This window comes from Neopsephotus bourkii, unplaced genomic scaffold (genome assembly GCF_033783945.1).
Source record: "Neopsephotus bourkii isolate Nb327-2 ecotype Australia unplaced genomic scaffold, CSIRO-AGI_Nbou_v1 NB_567, whole genome shotgun sequence".
Classification (NCBI taxonomy): Eukaryota; Metazoa; Chordata; class Aves; order Psittaciformes; family Psittacidae; genus Neopsephotus; species Neopsephotus bourkii.
This window is the reverse complement of record NW_026901068.1, coordinates 1,642,475-1,663,907: the sequence shown is the minus strand read 5'-3', so window position 1 is coordinate 1,663,907 and position 21,433 is coordinate 1,642,475. Positions and strand designations below refer to the sequence as shown.

At 43.0% G+C, this 21,433-nt stretch overlaps 1 protein-coding gene across 1 annotated transcript; it reads right to left on the bottom strand.

Moving 5' to 3' along the window:
* Positions 1-431: 431 nt before the first annotated feature.
* On the bottom strand, positions 432-20,693 carry UBE2N (ubiquitin conjugating enzyme E2 N). Its single transcript, XM_061351294.1, has 4 exons — positions 20,534-20,693; positions 4,879-5,125; positions 4,559-4,699; positions 432-3,945 (listed from the first exon to the last, which is right to left on the bottom strand). Exons 1-4 carry the CDS (start codon positions 20,561-20,563, stop codon positions 3,905-3,907), a joined length of 459 nt encoding a protein of 152 aa, XP_061207278.1. The 5' UTR covers positions 20,564-20,693; the 3' UTR covers positions 432-3,904.
* Positions 20,694-21,433: the final 740 nt, after the last annotated feature.

Genomic DNA, 21,433 nt, shown 5'->3' with positions numbered 1-21,433 from the left:
CAGTACAAAACTCATCATAGCAGACATGTAATTAACATTGTGCCATGCTCATAACATAACATCGTTTACCAAAGCTTAATACATCTGTTAATTTGACTGCACTAAAAATTATCTGAACTGTGCAGTTAAACAGGAAAGACTTGTACTAAAACAAGCAGATTCAAACACAGTCAGGCAAAAAAGAACAAAAAAGCATCTTCTGATCTTGCGTACCAGAGCAGCCCCCTCTGATGCTTTAGGACAGAGGAGTTGCTCTTTTCACTCCACCCAAGAGGCAAAAAAGCAAAGCCACAACAACTGGGAAGTGAGTTATAGGAGAAGTTCTCAATGTTCATCTTCCTTATTTTAATAGATGCCAAGAACTGTCAGGAAAATGTACTGCACACCGACAGCAGCCCACTGTAGTCAAATGAAGCTCAGTGTCTATGCAATGAATAATCACTCTTCCTTTTATTTCAGTGTCATATTACATTACAGTCAAGACATGTTATTGACAAAACCTACCAGACATTTCACTTTAAGTGTAACCCTCAGAAAAGAAAAAAAATCCCATCAAGGACTGTACACAGATTGAGATGTCACAGGTTTTGATGTTACTAGTTCGAGATGTCACAATGGCTGATGTTACTAGTCCATTCAGATGCTTCACAATAACTCAATGTGTGGAAATACACTTTCTTGAAAGCTACAGAAACAACATTTCCCTTGGTTTAGTCTAAAGTCATCTGAGATACAAACAACCTGTCCCATCAGATCCCAGTGACAACATGCCTCACATCCATGCCAGAACATGGCTACACATTAGGACACCACCACCGGATGGTTATGCAAAAATAAAGCTGTCCAAATCCTCCTCTCCATCTAAAAGAGAAGTATGGTAACTACTGCAGAAGTGTTCTGCATGTGAGGTTTCAGAGCCCATGTGCTAACCCTGGCCCAACAGCTACTCTCCAGCCTCCACCATATAACATGCAGTGTCACCGCTCTTGCTCAGGATGTCAGGACATTTGGCACACAGCACCAGTAATGCTGAAGGAAACCCATTTATTTTAAATTTACTGTAACTCTGTCCAGTGGAGAGGCATTAAAACCAGCTAAAACTAGTGCTCCCTAAAAGATGGCTGCATTTGCAAACCAGCTGTGAAGGTAGACGTAACACAAGTAACTGAGCTTCAGATAACGGCTGTGGAAATACACTTACTTAACTGAGGAAAAAGGTTAGATGTAACTGCCTTCAAAGAATTTAGCCAAAAAGCTTCCTCAGTGTAAGACAATGAAATTCCCAACTCTGCTTTATAGAGAGTTCTTAAATTGGGCTTAAAAGTTGAATACATATTAGTTTTTAATACATACAATCAACTTCAAAACAGTTCAAATATGTTGAAGAGACCCACAACAAACAGATTTTAGTTTTTAGGAAGCCCATTTAAAATTTCCTTCATTACAGCTATCACGTGAAAATACTCTAAAGGGTTTTAAATCACACATACTGGCTGCTGCTGCGTACTCAAGCAGTTCAATGAGCTACGTTATTCAGTCACTAGAAAGTGGAGGCAGAGGATGTTTTTCATTAATACATTAACTATAGTCCATTAAGGACTTAGCTTTAATTATAGCCTCTGATTAGCTGCCAGCTCTGGCTGAGTTTTAAGCCCTGAACACACAAATACCTAGCCATTTGCTAAGTGACCTTGGGTCTGGATTCATCCCACCTCATTTGAAGTTCAACTGCCCGACTGCCAGGCCAGGTCCTGTTTATTGAAAGCCATCTTTAAAGGGGGTGCTTAAGGGGTCTGACTGTCCTCTGGGGGTGCTGCTCCTCACTGAAGTAGAGGCAGAGCTAGGGAAAGCTGTACATGTAAAGTAAAGCATTAAAAAGTAGGTGAGGTGAATCCAGGGTGTAGACAGCTCACTCAGCTGCCTGCCATGAAAGCTGCCCATGTTAATAGCACACACAGGTTATATGCCCACTAAACCCAAACACATGCTCACTTGTAACAAGAGGAGAGGGTTAACAGTGCTTACCCACTCTGAAGAACAAATAAATTTATTACAAACCCTGAATGCAACTTTATCTTACATTCCACACACAGAAACTAGCTGTTTTAGAACAGTTTTTGTATAGCTCAGTCTGGTGTTCAAGCTGAATTGTGAACCAAGCTTCAACCATGTTACAAAGAACACTCTGAGGGACAACACCGGTTACTAACCACTGAAAGCGCTGTCTGTTGGAAAATGTAGTTTTAATAGATATTCTTCATCTTACAGAAGAGCACAATAAATACACCACATTCTATAGAAATTTCAGATGACACTGGAGCAAGAAGAGGTGAAAGAGGGAGAATACCAACAGACTACATAACCGTACCCCTTGAACTGCATGACAAAACACTCCCTATGCAAACACTACAAGCTGTCATTTATACACTTCAGGTTGGCCTTGCCAAAAGCTTTTAAGCATTTTTCCCCCCTTTTTTGTGAGGGAGAAGGTTTGGGGAAAGGAAAGAGAATATGGATATAAGAAATTAAGGGAAGCAGTAAGATGGATGAAGGCCAAGAAAAATGCTGGACTCTCAGACAAGACACATACACCAAAAACAAGGATGAGAAGGAAGTTTTCCATAACTTTCCTTCCCTCCAATAGGGAAGCTTTGCTACTATTTAAGCAGACTGGTTGCTCAAGCAAGTAGCTTAATAAGGCTTGTAGAGAAAACCAGTGGTATGAGGTGCTAGCTGGAAGTGGTTAAGCAAACATCAGTCACTACACAAGCTGGCCATAGTGTGATTCTACACGCTGATACTACATGTTAATAGAGGGCAGAATTCAAGAAGTTAGAAAACTGTGTAGCCTAAAGTCTGATGACAACCAGCAAAGAGAAGTTATGCAGATACTCACAATTAGCGCTGTCATCTGCTCTCAACCTCCTGCTTGATTATGGTTATTTCCATGAAAATGCATATCAACGCACTGCTATAATTATGGTTATAATGGTTACAGAGACTTGTTTCTAAAAGTCACTCCAAATTCAATTTCATATTAAATTGGCCAGGTAAGGTCAGCCACATAACACAAGCTAATAAAAATCAGCCAGCAAACAGAAGCAAAAAGGAAAAAAATCTTGGGAATTCTCTCTCTTCTCTGTTTAATCTGTCAGACTGGTGAAGACAAATCGTAGCTCTGGTTTCCATCTTTTCTTAAATACGATTGTCACATTAGAGAAATGAAAACACAGCAAAATAAACTGTACAACGGCCAAGTAGAATAACAAAAAATATTTTACTAAAACATAAGATTTACAGGAGATTTTCCAGACAAGCCATACAAAATGGTCACAAGCTTTTTCTTGGGGGGATTTTCTACACTTGACAGCAGAATCACAATATTATTAGTGAAGGTGATGGATGTTTAATGTTCCCGGTTTTTTTTTGTTCAAACAATGAAGCTTGTCCATCTACAGCGTCTAAGTTAGACTGGGCTAGAGGGTATATTCTAAAGTATAACTGGTTAGCTGCTTTTACCAATGCAATTAGCATCACCATAAAAAGGGAAGAGGAGCCCACAAAATTAAGACGAAAAGCCCTGCAGCTAACCCTGCCTACCTTCATTCACAGTGCTTATACTTAAACCATGATGGGAAAAATGATTAAAAGCAGAGATGTGCTGCTGCTTTCAAACAATTTCACAACAATCCAGATGATAACTTCTAGCCTCTGCTCATGCGGTACAACAGTGAATCAGGACAAGACACAGATTTGCTAATGTGCATTTAATCACCAAAGGACTGAAGATGTCTGGGCTTTTATTCTGTAATGTTTCTAAGACTGTGTCCATTAAATGCAAACAAAAAGGAAGAGGTCTTGGCAGAACAGGAGAAGTGATGCACACTTGATGTTCAAAGCGCATTTAAATATTATTCATGGCATATAGCCTAGTCCATGCTCTGGCTGTAAAGAAAAGGAAACACATTTAAGAAAATACGTATTTTTAGGGCTCTATTAGAGTAACTTTAAATACTGTTTTTGAAAGATAACTTTATGCCACTGTTGCAAGTATCCAAAATATATCAGTTCTGAGATTTAAGTGCAATTTTGAACTCCAGCAGCTGACAATTCCTCATATTACAGAAGTGGCCTGACTGCACTGGATCCAGAAGTGGAAAGGCATAATGTAGTAAATCTTTCAGTCCATAACAGCATGCAACAGAAGCAGGTATGGAAGAGATGTACTTTCTGAAACCAGATGCCTGTGCCTTAAGCTTTAGAGGAAAAGCAGTAGTGTATATTTTGTTTTACCACAACTCCAAATTAGACACGCCTGCAAGTTTAGCAACATGAACACTCAATGAAACAGATCAAGAGAGCTTTTCTTCTAGCAAGCATCACAGACTTGAAAACAGACCACTGTAGACACATTCAGGACAGCTGCACTATGATTGTATGCAGTAATTATTCCTGCAAGTTGTGAACATAAAACAAGAGGTTGGTATTTACATCCCCCAACCAATGAGTAATCAGCTACTTCCTAAAACTAGATTGAAAAAAGTGTAAGATACATCACCTGTTTCTATGGCTTGGGCTTCATTGGTCTTCCATTGCTCAGCTACATCATTTGCTAGTGGATCATCTGGATTGGGAGCGCTTAACAAAGCCTGGATTGATAGCAGGACTGTACGAATCTGCAAAGCTGGGGACCATTTATCTGAAGAGACATTTACAGCAGTGTGAAACATCATATTCACCACAGCCTACAGCAAAAGCAAGCTTTCCTCTCCCAGATTAAAGAATAAGCAAGGTATTCTTTTAACAAACAAAGTCTCTTTTCAGGGCCCATTTACAGGTTTCTGTACTTAATAAAATCAGAAGAAAACAAGCACTTACCTTTCAAAATATCTAAACATATTCTTCCCAGCTTGTCTACATTAGGATGATAAATTTTGGTCATGAAACGTACTTTAGGAGCTGCCATTGGATATTCTTCTGGAAGGAATAGTTCAAGTTTAAATGTCCCACCCTCAAAGGGGGAATCCTGTGGACCTGCAATGACCACATGGAAATAACGTGCGTTGCTTTCATCTGGCTCTGCTTTTATCCCAGGGACTGGCTCTGCCAGCAAGCGCTGGGTTTCCTAGAAGAAAAAGAAGAGGAGGCAATGTAACAAATACAACTGATTTAAAATAAATGCAACCTGTACAAACTATTTCAAAACAACGAGTATTCATTATGAGCTATTTGCCTACAGCCACAGAAGCAATGTTAGATAGACACCTTAAAGTCACAGAACATCTGCAGAAAGGTAAGAATGTGGTAAACTGCTATGCAACTTCTTTCAGACTCCTCACAGCATGCGCTTCTATAGCACAAGCTAGCAGGTAACAAAGTGTCCTCAAATTTCATAACTTTTGATTAACCTATTGCCAAGCTACTATTTGTTTTTAATATACCACAATGAAAATACCAAAGCATTTCCCATTTTAACTTAAAGAGAAAATCGCATTACGTGAGAAGTCAAAGAAGGGGTTAATCACAAAAAGTGTTCGAGGTTTACTCTAACAACAGTTTATTAAGATGAACATTTCTACTGGAATTAGATCCAGGCTTTGAGGAACTTAAAGTACTGCTCTGCTGCAACACTTAACGGTGTTTTTCAGGATGTGTTATATATTTACACATATGTATGCATAAATAGCCTTGGTGTGATCACCTTCAGCCTACATACAACTACTTTAAAAGTCACCCTAACATGCAGTAGGAGACAAGCAAGTTGCTCTGCCAGCCACAAGCTTCGGGAAGTCTGGTTTCCTACAGAGAACTGTCTTCTTTGTGCTCCTTTCTTTTGCCTACAGCACAAACCCTGCCTCAGACACCACACTATGACCACAGTTAAGAGCTGCCTACGTTCTGACCATCCATCCCACTAATGCACTGAGTGGACAGAGTGACCAGGTCCTGTGCACCTTCCCTCTCCTGTGCTGCCAGGTATTCTAGGCAACATTCTGCTTCTCCTTATAAAAAAGGAATGTGTGGCCAAAATGGGCAAGAGGACATTAGGCAGGGACAAGAAATCCTGCCGAAGCCTCATTTCCTCAGGTAATTTTAGCCCCATTTCCTGCCCTTCCTCTAGCTTGTTTTTACTACATACAGTTAATCTTCATCATCTCTGTGTTGGCTTTCACAATGAAAAATTATCCTAGTTCTACGGACAGAAAATGGTAACTGGTATGTATACTATTATTCTAGTTTTACCACATATTTATTTTGTGTCTATAAATAGCATTAACACAAAACCAAGTGGACTGATTACCTCTATTTGGCTTAATCCAGTCTTCAAACATAACAGGAGTGTTACAATACTGACACCTCGCAGAAATAAATTTACACAGCATTTAAGTGATACAGCTGTCTTAATGCAGTTAACATATCACTTTAGAAAAAAATAAAGTCACAGTAATTAATGCCAAAATCCAGTTATTTGTCTCAAAACCAAAGTCCTACAAATCATAATGCTAAAGTTATTACTATGTACACACACAAACATAAAAATACATTTATCTGGTCTAATTCCTTGTTATGACTACGTATTGCCCACTTATCTTCACAGGCATTAGCTGTCAATGCCACTTACACACCTTACTGGAAGGCCATCCAAGCTTCTTAGAGCTGTTTATGCTCACTTCAGAAAGCTTATTTTAAATGATACACAAATTTATAATATACTCAGAACTTCTACTTTGCTAGCTGTTTACCTGTACAGTAATTCTCTAGGAAAGCAGCTATAACGAATGCTTAAAGCTTTAGTTCAGTAGTGTGAAAGTAAAACTATAGATGATGCCTGTACGTGCATAAAACATCCTCTGTTTCTTCCAGCAAGTTTTCAGTGTGGGTGCTGCCACAGGTAAGTGTGACAATTCAGATTTCCACCTCTGGAGCACGTTGACAGTTTTGGCAGACAAAACAGTGTCTTACGGAAAAGAAAAACTATTACATCTAGCCAACTTCAAATTTAAAAAGAACAAACTTCATGAAAAGATCCAATTTTTAAACTTCTTCACAGCTGCTACCACTTGTACTTTGACAGATCCCCAGTTTGTCTACTTGTGTGGTTTTGGGCCTTATGGGCCTGCTCAGATTTAAAACTACTATTATTTTTAAATATTAAGGGTAACACATTTTAATAGCTGGGCTGATCTCAGCAGTCCCTAGCCTCCACTCAGTTACTCTGGTCTCCAGACTGCCTCTCTAGTTATACCAGTATGCATACAGTATGCTGACTGTAACCATAGTGGGCAGGCAATCCTGGCTTGAAATAACCTGGAATCAGCAGTTGTCTGGCAGCAGCATCAGCACTTCTACCTGCCAGCATAACTGACGGAGCAATGCCTGGCTGCAAGCTGCACATTCTGCCACTAATAACCACTTCCCAGTAAACAATGGGAGAGCCCACATATGAGAAAAATGATCCTTTTAATTGAGGTACTGCTTTACACCGAAGGGGCTATACCACTGCTAGTATGTCATCATGTTCACACAGCCCTTTACGCCTCTACATTATGTGGACACAGTAATCTTGCTATAAAACACCACAGAAAAGGGGGGAGCAAAGAAAAGCATTTCTGCTGCATACAGCTACACTAGTGCTGAGCCTGCTTCTAAAAGTCCCCTGTGGAACATCAATATTAGATTAAAAATGCTTTAAGCAATCATGCCTCACTTCCTGCACTGTGCATGGAGCTCTACCACTATCAGCGTAATTGAAGCTGTTTTCAAGCAGAGATGAGGAGAAATACTTGCAAGAAATCTGAGGTAACTGGTCAACTCTCATCTCTCATACCCACCAAGCTCTGATGAAGCCACCATGCCAAGAGAGCAAGCATCAGGCTAAACTTCCAACACTCACAAAATGACAGGTCGTGACTCCTGTGAACATACATCACTACTGTTTTACACAAAAGCTGAGAAGCACCTTAAGTTCAGAAAAGGCATCTTTTTAGAACACTGACAAGCTTGTTAGACTACAAAAAAAACCCACAAGAAAGATGCCATTTATTAAAAGAACACGAAATGTTTGTACTTATGAACACCACCTGCTAAATTCTGACAGCAAATAAGGCTTTTGCCCTTCAATTATGAAGATATTTATAATAATGTCTTCAGTACATTTTGGGGGGAAACAATGGAAAAGGAACAGGAAGGGTAAAATTAATCAAAAAGTTACATTTTAAGGTCTAAGCATGTAAAATGCTTAAACATACAAGTAAGTCCAGTTCTAAGGTAGTATCAGGAACTTGACTTTCACGTTTTACAGTAAGATGGCCAGTTAAAGACAATCAGTTTGATTTGTCATAAGACTTGGAGACGTAAGCCCTATTTGAGAGAAACAGTTGTCAGTATGCAGGGATAGGGCTGTCAGTAACATGGCCTTGTGGAAGGTGTCCCTGCCCACGGCAGGAGGTTGGAACTAGATGACCTTTAACATCCCTTCCAACCCAAACCAGTCTGCAATGATGATTTCTTAAGTGTACATTCACACACACATAAAAACACATCAAAAAAACACCCTGTAAAAGTCACCCACAAGATGTGGACTCAACCTACAAACAAGGAGAAGTTCAACTATATGTTGATCTTCTGCTGTAATTTTATATTACTTTCCCCAGTTTTTTAGCTGAGTAAGTTTTGTGCAAACTGTTACGTGCCCCTCTCCTCCCCAAAACTGCCTTTGAACCCTTTGTCCAACTTCAACTTTTCCGTATGTTTTGTAAGCTGTCAGTGGCTAAGACAGAAACCAAGCTCAGTGCCACTGAAGAGAAACACATGAAGAACTCTCATATTACATGTTGTTTGACCAAGTTTATTCCACCTAAGCATGTACTATTCCTGCCTGGCAACAAAACCCAAAAAAATTGCCAATAAAAAGAGCTGGGACACACAGATATTAACATGCTATAAAGGAAAAAGGACAGATTCACAGAAAAACAGGTTTTGAAGTTCTGCTGCTCACAGTAAATATTTTTACAATAGAGCAGTTAGTTTTGTCTTCATGGGAATACAAACTTCCATCAAATAAGTGTTCCAGAACAGCACTTTACAGTGTTTCTTGCTAGCTCTCCTCTAGCATACTCAAGGTTCACAGAAGAGATTTCAGGACATATTTTGAGCTCTAAAGCATTTAATGAAGTATCCCATGGTGCTGTAGTATCCCATGGTGCTGTAGGCAGTTAATTCTATCTGTCAGACTCTGCAGTGTTTTTAGATTGAGATCTCGTTCTTGCTTTTACTCACTTTTTCCATGATTTCCATCGACTAACGAAAATGAATAAACCCAAAATAACCCAAAAGATACAGTCAGTACTTAAAACCAAAACAACACAGTCATTCACAACTGGTTATGCCCCCTACAATTTATTTTTCTTATTTTTATTTAAGTGGTTAAAAAACACAGAAGTGTTGAAGGTGTTTTGACAAGCAAAGAAAGCTTTCCCTATTAACACAGGTGGCTCGAAGTAGAGTGACAGATGATATGGATGGGACAGATGGTGTAGCTGACATTCTGCATAGCTATGCTCTATAAAGACATTAAATTGAAAACTAATTGTACCTTGGGGGGTAGGGGAGAAACCCTCAACCTGCTTTTACAGTAACCTCTGAAGACAGGAAGGCTCAGGAAGAGAGAGTACCATGATCTTCAGAAGAGGCCAACAGAGCAGACAGTGGGAGTGAGGGTTTTTCAGGCTGCCAAGACTGAGGGAAGCTACACAAACACAAGAGAAGAATTTGCAGGAGGATATGTTTCATTCTTTAAGCTTTTGTTTGGTTATTCTGCTTTCAGTGGAAGGGAAAAAAAAGTTACTGAGAAGCAGACATAACCACCAAGATTCTCCTGGTCCATATACAGGACAGAGCTCTTCTTTAAGTGAGCTGAACAACCCAGAAGACGCTTCCACACAGACATGCATAAAAATCAGTTGCTAGCACACACAAAGATATGAACAAGCATAAAAATAATTAATCTATTAGAAACAATACTACTATTTTAACCACCTTCAATCTTGCAGAAGTGTTTCTGAAAGCCTGAAAAAAGATACTTCAGAAGTCTTCCTTGCTATCAACAGACTAAGACAGGATCAAACACCGACATACCGGCAAATAAGTACAATTAGAAAATTCAGGTAGGCAAGTGCTGGCAAAAAGACCCCTCATACATCATTTCTTATATAGCAGAGCCACTGCAGCTGAACTGTCTAAAGCTTCCCCTGCCTGACAGAAATCACTCCAGTAGCAAGGGAAGAAACTGTTGCATGGGATTAGACAATTTTAAAAGCTTCTTCATTGCTTTTTAGAAAGGATATTCTCTGCTTGGAAAAATAATTGCAAGCCCTTTCCCTGTACTATGGTAACAGTTAATCACCACAGATTTCACAATGCCTTCCAAGGGATACAGCTAAAAAAGGTAGGAACAAATTCAATATCTATCACCTACAAAATACAGGAACTTTAAGGCTACTGTATGGAGGCCCCCAGAATTTGAGAAAGAAGTCTGCCTGCAAAGTCAGCACAAACTAGCTCAAAAAAGAAATCCAAGCTCCATGTCTTCAGCCAAATTTGCTCTGCTTAGTAATTCAGCTGTCTGCCTGCTTAATTTCCTTAAAACCCTGTTTTCTTATTTCGTTTTCAATATTACCGCCATACAGTTAGCTTCAATAAGTAAAAAAAACCTGCATATTAATCCACAAGCCTTCAGTGATATGCCGCATCAAGTAATGAGAAGCTCAGCATAACCCAGCAGCGGAACTAGCAGCCCAGAAAGCCATCCATATGCTGGGCTGCATCCAAAGGAGTGTGACCAGCAGGTCGAGGGAGGCGATTCTGACCCCTCTACTCTGCTCTCATGGGCCCCACCTGAAGTACTGTGCGCAGTTATGGGGTCCACAGCACAAGGACGTGGACGGGCTGGAGTGAGCCCACAGGAGGCCATGAAGATGACCAGGGGGCTGGAGCACCTCTCCTATGAAGAAAGCCAGAAAAAGTTGGGCTTGTTCAGCCTGGAGAAGGCTCAGGCAAGACCTTAAAACAAACCCACAGCATTTTAGTCTGATAAATGAACAGCCCCTGAGGAAAGGAAGAGCCATGCTGCCTTTCCACTTCAGCCCATTATACACCTACACTTTTGCCTGCATATCTGTGTCTCAACCTCATGGTGAAACACAGCATGCAGCTGATCTGGAAGAAGAAAAGAAAAAAATCATGCAAAAGAGAAGAGTACTAAAGCAGTTCACCACATGTCCACACGAACAGCTGTGCCAGTAGAAAGGAGGGTGCAGTCAGAAGAATGGGGGAACAGACTGCTCGTCTGGGTTAAAGGGCTGTTTTGAAGAGTTGAGCCTGCAGCGTTAATCACAGCAAGATACTAGTGTAACAAATTACTGTTCTGTAACCAACCTAAAAAGGAAACTGAGGCTACCGCCTCATTCCAAAGGAAGCAGCTTAACTACCAACAGGGCTAATTTCACTAACAGATGGTAAACTGCTAAATTAGTCTTCATCCATCTACAAAATTCTTCAACACTTGTTATAAACAGTTATCTAGAAATCTTTTATAGTGTTTAGACTACAGAAAAGCATCCTTGACTAGCAGCTTTATGCTAGTACCTTAAAAAGAGATATCGGTAAGACTTTCTGAGGTCAACATAGCTGTGATAAAATTATTCTGAAACTTGAAAACAGAAAACACTAAGAAAGCCTCTTACACAAGGAGAAAATATTGCAGGCCTTAGAGCTGTTAAATATTTTAAATGGCACAATACCACATCTTTATGCAACATCTCAGGGGAATGATTGTTTCCTTGCCATTTTCAGCAGCACATTTACTAGCTTAATTCTCTATGCAGTAGTCAAATTATTTACCTTCAACAATACCCAATAAAATGGAAGTTACCCTCTACAACTTTGTCAGGCTAAGGCAAGGTACAAGCCCCCTCTAATCTCCTCCAGACAGTAAAAGAAAGCAGGCAATATCCACCTTTACCTGTAGGTTCAGCTAACCCTAGGTGCCTTTACTCTGAACGGATCAGGGAAGACAGATGATGGATGAATTATCTTTGTCTTAACAAGAACTTAAACTGCAACAGGAATTACAGCTCACCCCCCAGTGCTTACTGTTGCCACCTTGCCAGAAATCACCATTCTGCAAGTCTCCTGAGAAAGTGAACCCTGTCAGCATTCTCAACTCAACTTAGGAAAAGCGAGCTGGGCACTCTTAACTAGATCTTTAACCCCCAAAAGGTTGACCGATACCCACTGTCATCTAGCAGAGGACAGACATAACCAGCTTCAACAGACGTGCCACAGGGCAGAACTGAACCCATCAGCCAAGCTGGTGGCTCATCTAGGAAAATGCATTTAAGACAAGACAGAAAATATCACACAGAGGATGGGGAGTGTAGGGGAGGACACTATGAGCAAAACTAGCGTGGTCAGAGAAGGAGGGTAAGTGCTACAGGCACCACAGGAGATTCCCTGTAGCCCATGGAGAGGGCCATGCCGGAGCATGAGAAAAGCGTGAGGAGGAGGGAACAGGAGAGAGAAGCTGTAATGGACAGACCAGAGACCCCTATTTTCCATTCCCCTGCAATCATCAGGGACAGGGGAAGTACAGAGTCGGGAGTGATGGACTAAAGTTGAGTGCTAGACTAAAGCTGCGTGCTGGAAAAGGGGGGGAAAGGTGTTTTAATTTTGTTTGTTTCTCATTGTCCAACTCTATTTTACTTGGCAATAACCAAATTCATTTTCCCCATGTCCAGTCTGTTTTGCCCATGATGGTAATCGGTAAGTGTTCCCCCTATCTTTGTCCTGACCCATGAGTTTTCTGTCTTATTTTCTCCCCATGCTTGGCTGAGGTACAGAGAGTGAGAGCATGGCTGGGTGGGCATCTGGCCAAGCCACTATAGCATAATTCACAAGGCAACTTCTAATCTGAAATGTGTTTGAACTATTGTACCCAGGAGCAGTTTTATAGAGGATGCCATAGACAAACTCCACAGATGATACTGCAAATCAGAGCTTTTCGAAAAGAGATGACAGATTAAAAATGAAAGCACTAGCTCCATTTTCTGCTACAGTTGAATTGATAACACCATCGGAGGGTACACACATACCAATTTATGCGGGAGATGCAATGAGAAAAGAAGTATCTTTCAGTTTAACTGACTGTTGATCAGTTTCTTCATTATTTGCTTCCTAGGGGAGAGCAAGCATTTGCTGCCAAGTCCTCCAGGAAGACTTCTAAAGCAGACCAAAAGTCACTAACAATAGCAAAAAGTGAAGATATTAAAAAACCAACAAAAAAGTTACACCTAATTTGCGCTAAGTTTTAGTCACTAAAGAGTGGAAGTACTTTATCTCCTTATTCATTGGGTTCAGCTATCGAGTTCACAATTGAGCCAAATGCTTTTGCTTCCACCACTTCAACCTGGTTCTCAGCCCTTCTTAATTTCACTCACATCTGTAACTACCTCCACCTCTCCTTTTCGTCAAAGGCAAGGGTTTGCCAGAATGGGAAGCTCTGACTTCCCAGCAGCAGTGCTAATTTCTACAGTCACAATCCCATGCACCCCTTCCATCAGCCAAAGTGTCTGCTAAGTCAAATAACAAACAAGATCACAGAACTGATTTGGCTTAAGAAATAACCTTTACTGCAGAGTTCTGAGTCAAATCAGCCCCTCAGACCAAGTTTAACACAGAGGCACAAAACCTTTTGATAAGAGTAAGGCTGCTCACCATGAACCACAAGCCAATCACCTTGAGAAATTGTGGTTAATCTAACTTAACCAAACGGTAACTTTTCCACCTTGTGCTGGCTCCCTGCAAAAAAACACAGATGTACTATACCGATTTTAACATTTCAATTCAGACTACATACAGCATACATTTGCTTCATATTCTTGTTCTGATTGCAGGAAACACTTGCCAGCTGCTGCTGCTGTTATCTTCCAACTACAGCTAATAGTTTGGATTAATTTGGGGGTATGAAATAGAAACTGAAGGGTTTAGCTGCATACTGGCACACAGACAAGTTATAATTACTTGCCAAATGGCAACTCTCTGCTGTTCTGTCAGAGTGGGATAAGAGGGGGGGGGGAAAAACCACACTGATCTCCTTCACGAAGAACTGATAAGTTGCACACAAGAAGGTAAGCCGCATGTATGTTTTCACTTTGATTTTTGAGGGGGAGGAAGTAGGAGAAAGTGAAATATATCAGTCAAAACTGTCTCCTACACATAGGGATAAAGCTGCTTCAGAAAACCACAAAGACTCAATTCAAAAACTTTTTACAACAGTGCATCACATTCTGGCACAAATTCTTCAGGGTCTATCAATTCATTAGCTACAGTTATGTAAAGAACTGGCTATAACCAGCATTACTGAAAATAAAATGGTTACCTAAGCAGATGTATATTGTCAGAGATTTCAGCATGGTTAGGTTAAAATTATACCACTTTAAAACAACTACATTGGGGAAAATCTTCTGTAAAGAATGTCTGCCTTTTAGGAAAAAAAAAATAAAATTAGCAATAAAGCCCATTAAACTGTACAGCAAAGGTCAAACATAATAAATAGAAGGCTGCACTTGTGGCTTCCAGTAGCTGGCTTCCACATGAATTCTTGCCTTCTTTGCCATATAATCCCTAAGTGTCATCATCCTACATGGCTCCACTTCCTGGACTTGTTACTGGGTTAACATCTCTGTGCACTAATGCTTTCTTCACCCTGCAGATTCCAGACCCCATTATTGGCCCTGACTGTATCTACCCCCAGCCACCCCACAAAGCAATTTCATGCTCTGAGTGTCAATGTATCAAAGGCATCAGCTGTAAAAAAGCAAGAACAGAACAGCAATACATTAGATTTAGAAACCACTAACTAGCACTTGATCTATGAACAACTACCCAGCAACCTGGAACTACAGCTCTGCTAAGCAATCAGTGGGAACTCTGAATCTCTCACAATCTTCCCTCACACATTTCTGATTTCCCAGTTGCCATCACCACTGCGAAGTTACTCAGAGCAAGACAAAGACAAATGTATCCCAGGTAACTGCACCTTCCCAGAAAACAAATATATAGTAAATAAACAAAACCAGAATCCACCCATTCCTGGAAGACAACCCTGTTCCCAAACAACAGTAACATGAAGAGAGGCATTTTTAAGGTCAGCATCACTCTCCCCTGAGAATGACCTTGATCTCAAATTTTCCATAGCAGATTACACAATTTTGGAACTGTGAAGCTGAGATCCTATGCAAATTCCAACAGGATTATCTATGTACTAGCACAGATCAGCTTTTCATGGTGCATCTTCAGCTATAGTAAAGTGAGGCTTAACTAAATTCACTAAGCTAACAGTGTACACCATTCCTGTAGTCACACTGATAGAGCACATTTGCATTAGTCTTGCATTAACATATAGTGCAGTGTCAACTACCAAAGTCTGGTTAAAGCAAACGGTAATTCATACAAAGCTTCCAAATGTCCAGATACCATCTGCATTGGATTTGTGTGGCAAGGTTTTGGTAGCAGGAGTCTACAGGGGTGGCTTCTGTGAGAAGCTGCCAGAAGCTTACCCCATGCCCAAGAGAGCTAATGCCAGTGGCTCCAAGATGCACAACGGTCCAAGGCTGAGCCCATCAGTGATGGTAGTAGCACCTCCAGGATGACACAGTTAAGGAAGGAGGGGGTGGAACTGTGTGGCAGCAGCTGAAGAGAGGAGTGCAACACGTGAGAGCAAGAGCTCTGCAGACACCAAGGTCAGTGCAGAAGGAGAGAAGGTGCTCCAGGCACCAGAGCAGAGATTCCCCTGCAGCCCATGGTGACGCAAGCTGCACCCCTGCAGCAGATGGAGGTCCATGGTGGAGCAAATCTTCACCTGCAGCCCCTGGAGGACCCCACACCGGAACAGGGGGATGCCCGAAGGAGGCTGTGACCCTGTGGGAAGCCCGTGTTGGAGCAGGATCCTGGCAGGACCTGTGGCCACATGGAGAGAGGAGCACACACTGGCACAGGTTTGCTGCAGGACAGGTGACCCCACAGGGGACCCAGGCTGGAGCAGTCTGCTCCTGAAGAACTGTACCCCATGGAAGGGACCCACACTGGAACAGTCTGTGAAGAACTGCAGCTCATGGGAAGGACTCGTGCTGGAGAAGTTTATGGAGGACTGTATCCCATGAGAGGGACCCCATGCTGGAGCAGGGGATGAGTGTGAGGAGTCCTCCCAAGGAGGAAGGAGCAGCAGAGAAAGCATGTGATGAACTGCAACCCACATTCCCAGTGTCCCCCATGAAGCAGAGGGGGAGGGAAGAGAATTCATGAGTATAGTTGAGCCCAGGAACAAGGGAGGGGTGGGAAGAAGGTGTTTTAAGATTTAATTTTTATTTTCTCATTATCCTACTCTGATTTGGTTTGTAATAAATTTAACTAATTTCCCCAAGTCTAGTCTGGTTTGCCCATGGTGGTAACGGGTGAGTGATCTCTGTGTCCTTCTGTTGACCCTTTCATTGTACACTCTTTTCCCTTTGCAGCTGAGGAGCAGAATGATAGAGCAGCTTTGGTGAGCACCTGGTGTCCTGCCAGGGTCAACCCATCACACCATCTATAGCAAAATTTGTCACTCTCTTCTGTTAACCCACCAGTCACATGTAACTATGAAACTGTGGATTTGTTTTGTACTGTTACACAAAACAAGCTTTTATTATATACCATACTTATCTGATACACTTCCATGGCTTCCCATGTAAAACAACTGCATGCAAAGCAATAAAAACCTGTTAGCATCAGTCTTAGAAAGCTTGGGGTACTACAGATTTGTACTACCTCAACATTACTCAAGTATTACACCAGAAGGTGGTCCAGCAACAGGAACTTTTGTGTTTAGTTGGATTATTTCCTTGGTTTTCCCCAGTTTTGATTCTCTAGTGTCTACTGAAAGCTTCTTTAAGAAAAAGGCTATAGAAATTAGTTATCAGTGTCCTCTTCAAGACATTTTATTAAGACTCCGTGTTTTTCCTTTTAAAACTGGTACCTTGACCTAACTTGGAAGTTTTCTTATCCTCTGGGCCTGGGCCTTCTGCTCAGCCTCCCTCCCACATCTCCACAAAGGATGTGTTCTACCAAACTTCAGGCTTCCAGCACCTGCCTATACACCCCTCCCACTACCACAGCCAGCCTATGCTGTACTAGTTGCCCCGCAAAAAGACTCAATGAGAGTCACAAAGTAGCATATCTATTATCTTCTCACCTTCCTACATTGTTGGGGGGACATGGGGAAGATGCTTTTTAGAAGTACAAAAAAATCCTCTGAAAATTCATTCAATTTTCACCCGTCTGTCAAATTCGAAGTTATTCACAAGATTCAAAAAGCATTCAAGGGGCAAAAAGCCATTATAAATAAAGAGCTTCTCTGACAAATACCAAGGAACAGCACTGTCCAGAAGGAACATTTTCCTGGAGCTACATGACTTTGCAACACTGGAGAGAATTGGTGTAGTAAGTGCTTGAAAGTAAAAACCATTGGCTTATTTCTTGTGTATACTGCAAAGGCTTATTTTTTAATACTGGAAATACTTTTTAATAGTAGGAAAAAAGTTTACAGCATCAAATGCACACATCTATGTCAATGTGCTGTACCACGTTTTTATTTTACCTTACAGTAGCAGATTTTCTTTTCAAGGTGATTTGCAGGTGACTCCTGAGTTTGTACTACTGAAGCAAATAAAAATACCTCTTCTCTGTTCACAAGAGAGGTTTTCCAATTCTGGTTATATCTTTAAAGATCCAAAACTGTATCATCATTTTCTACTTGCCATTTGTAATGCACTACACAAAGCCATAAATCTAAAGCAAGTCATCTCTTGAACTTACAGATCACTCCCCTCCAGACACACACACTCATTTAAAGTCTGTGTTCCCAAGTAAACTGAGGACAGCAAACCAGGAGTAATTCTATATCTTCTGCAACAACTGCTTTGCAACATCTCTACTGTCACCTTTTAATTGAATTTGGGGAAAGTATTGGAAATCTAGAGCTCTCTGCTGAGACAAGGAAAGCTACTCCTCTCCCAGTGGGCTAGATGACAGCCTGCACATAGCAAAGAAGCAGGCTGAAGAGTACAGGGCCGCTAGTCAACCTGAGAGCCAGGCCATCTGCCAGCAGTCGGTCAAGATGAGGAACGCCAAATGCATTTTGAGCAGTTAGCTAGATTCTGGACTTCATTACAGTCCAAACATGCACTCCTAGCCCCACAAGTCATCAACAGTCTCCCTCAGATGGCAACACAAAGGGTGCACGTGGGCCAAAGGGAGAAGGTATTTTCCCAACTGTAACCTAAGCCATTTATTTACCATCAAATCGTTATTATGCATAAAGAAAATCAGATCTTGTTACTGGAGTTATTTCACCTTTCTGTAACTCTTTCCTCTCTTCCATTTCCTTCCCTGATCCTTCAAATTCTCACTAGCAGCAACACATCCTTCCCTCCAAGGCAACCAGCGATAGGAAATTTAACTCAAAACTAGCAGGATGGAAAAGGTCAGAACAATTCTCATGCGAGACTCCTGAAGACTCAAGCAGCATTATTTCTAGGTCTGCACCTCTGCAGCTGCAATATTTCAAAATATGACTTTGCACATTTTTGAGCCTCTAAGGGTTTAGGCAGATTCAAGCCCTGGACTACATGCACATATGGCAACCTAATCTATTCACAGCACAGGAACTAAAGAACTGGTCCTCTAACACAAACAATCCAAAACTTAAAAGCTCTGGAGTGGCTGCAGACAACCTATAATGCATACATGGGAACACAAAACCTCCCATACACACCACCCTGTAACAGATAATAATCCCCAAAACTCCAAAGGGGGGTCCTCTAGAGGGAATCTGTAATTTCCAGGTCTCTCCGCGTGCCCTCTCCTACTGGAAAGGGGACATTCCCATTCCATTGCACATCTTTGATATGAATCACATGCAAATTGCTCCATTTTGTTTTTCTAGAAAAGCATAAAAAACCAGCAGCACCAAGAAGGGAATTAATGCACCAGCTCACAAGTGGGTGCTCTCCTCGGTTGTGTTCAGAGGAGTTGTCAAGAGCTATTAAAATTTAACACAGGCACCAGGCTCATGACTGAGCTCTTACCAGAGCTCTGTGATGAATACCAGTTCCAGTGTATTATGAATCAGTGCTCCTCCTCACACCTGAGATATCAGCGGTATGAGTGTCGAACTCATTCTGCAGGATTTGCCTTTGTTATTTTTACTGCTTACAATTCTGAGCAAGAATCAGTTTAATGTTTCACACAAGATAAATGCTACTCCTGCTTTATTTTTACCTCATCTCCTCTATCACCTATTAGATAACATGATTTTAGAGAAAACAGTTTTATTTTTCATCCACTTTTTAACATATCCTACATTCAACAGTGGTTGCCAACACTGTGCACTCAACCAAGAGAGCTTCATAGCATTACAAATTATTTGCGACATTTGTTCACTTCAACAAGTAACAAGGGTGCTGCTTTTTCATGTGAGAGCTAACGAATCTGACTGGAATCACTTTTGGAAAGGGAGCGATTGCCAATTTGCGGGCTCCAATTTACATCACTGCAAATCGAGTGGGAGACAGCAGCCCTGCACAAACATCCACGCTAGCTCCGAGTACAAGCTATCATTTGGTAGCTTGCAATGCAGCTACCTCTATCGCTGACTGACTCCAAATCATTCAAGTCTGGGACAGAAACAGTACTCGGAGGGTCAACTCAAAGTACCCCGAAGTTGGAAGTCCTCACAAAGCCTGATGAATGAAAGTCGAAGCACGACACTGAACTGCCAGCACGAACGGGCCGACAGCTCCGAGCGCATGCAGCAACACCGAGGCTGGCCCGGCACGATGCCCCCGACATACGGATGCAGCCCACGTTTAGCTGCTCACTGTGTTCTGCCCCTCCTCGCACGGGAGGAGGAACCCGAGCCCCTCGCTCCCCCAGCACAGGCACGGCGAGCACTGCTCCGGGGAGCGGGGCCGGGGCGAGAAGCAGCACAGCCGACGGGCCAGAACCGGGGACGCGCCCGGTGCTTTCCGAGCTCCAGGCCATGTTAGGGGCGCTCGGGTACCCGCCGGACGACCGCACACAGGCCGTGAGGAGCCGCCACCGCCCGGCCGGGCGCTACCGTGAGAGGCGCGGGCCCGCTCCCGCCCGCCAGGAGGGCCCGGCCGCTCCCCACCGCGCGCGCACGCCGCCCCCGGGCGCGGGAGCCCCCAAGGGAAGCGGTGAGGGGACCCGGCCCAGCGCTGCCCCCGCTCCAGCGGCGGCGGGTCGCCCCCCGCCCTGCGAGGAAAGGAGGAAGCCTGGGAGCGGCCCTGCCCCCGCCCGGCCCGGCTGCCAGTCACCGGAAGCAGCGCCCGGCCCGACCCAAATCTGCCCGCGGCGCGGGCCCCGGCCCGAGCACCCCTCGAGCCCCCGCGCACCGCGGCGGGGCGGGCGGCGGTACCTTGATGATCCTGCGGGGCAGCCCGGCCATCTTGTCTCGTCGGGGTGCAGGCTCGCGGGCTCGCCTCCGCTCAGAGCTCGCGCACAACCGGAAGTGGGTCCGCGCCGAGCTTCCGGTGGTACCGCCTTCGGCGCGGCACGACGGGCAATGTAGGCTGCGCTCGTCCGCGTCTTTGCTGCCTCTGCGGGGGTGGGGCAGTCCCTCGGCATGAAGAGCCCCCCCCCCCCGGGATCCCGCTGCCCACAGTGCGGCCGAGGGAGCTCAGTGGGGGGGCCGTGAGGCGGCGGGAGGCTGAGGTGTGCCGCTCCCCGCCTCCTCCCTTCAAGTCTCCAAGCTGAGGTGGGCTGGGGCAGCCAACCTGAGGGCCCGGGGAATCATCTGCTTCCCCCAGTCCTACAGGGTGCTAGCTAGCAGGGTTGCTTATGTATGGTCTCTCCGAGGTACCCGGTCCGTGATGAGCACCGGCTGTGTAGGAAGGCAGGAGAAACCTTTTTGAAACAAATGTGAAACGCGGCTCGGCATGGACAGTATGAAGACCTGGTCGGTGTGTCCTGTGCACTGTAATGGTACAATATGTACCGTTTCCTGATTTTAAGCAGTGTGATTGTTGCTAAACCTATCACAAAAGTACCTTAGAACATCTTTACCTCAGTAATACCTGGTTAGTGAACCTCCTCTCTTTCCAGCAGGAAAATAAGTACTGTAGAAATTAGAGTATTGTTGTCACCCAAGCTTCACAGGATGTTACAACAGCTGTACAGTAATTGTAACATCAAGCACTGTGCATCATTATTGATGGGAAATGAAAGCACAGAAGGATGCAGCTATTTGCCACAGGTTACCAAGCAGGCTAGCAGCACAGCCAGGAGCAGAACCCTGGTATACATATGATTTGCTGGC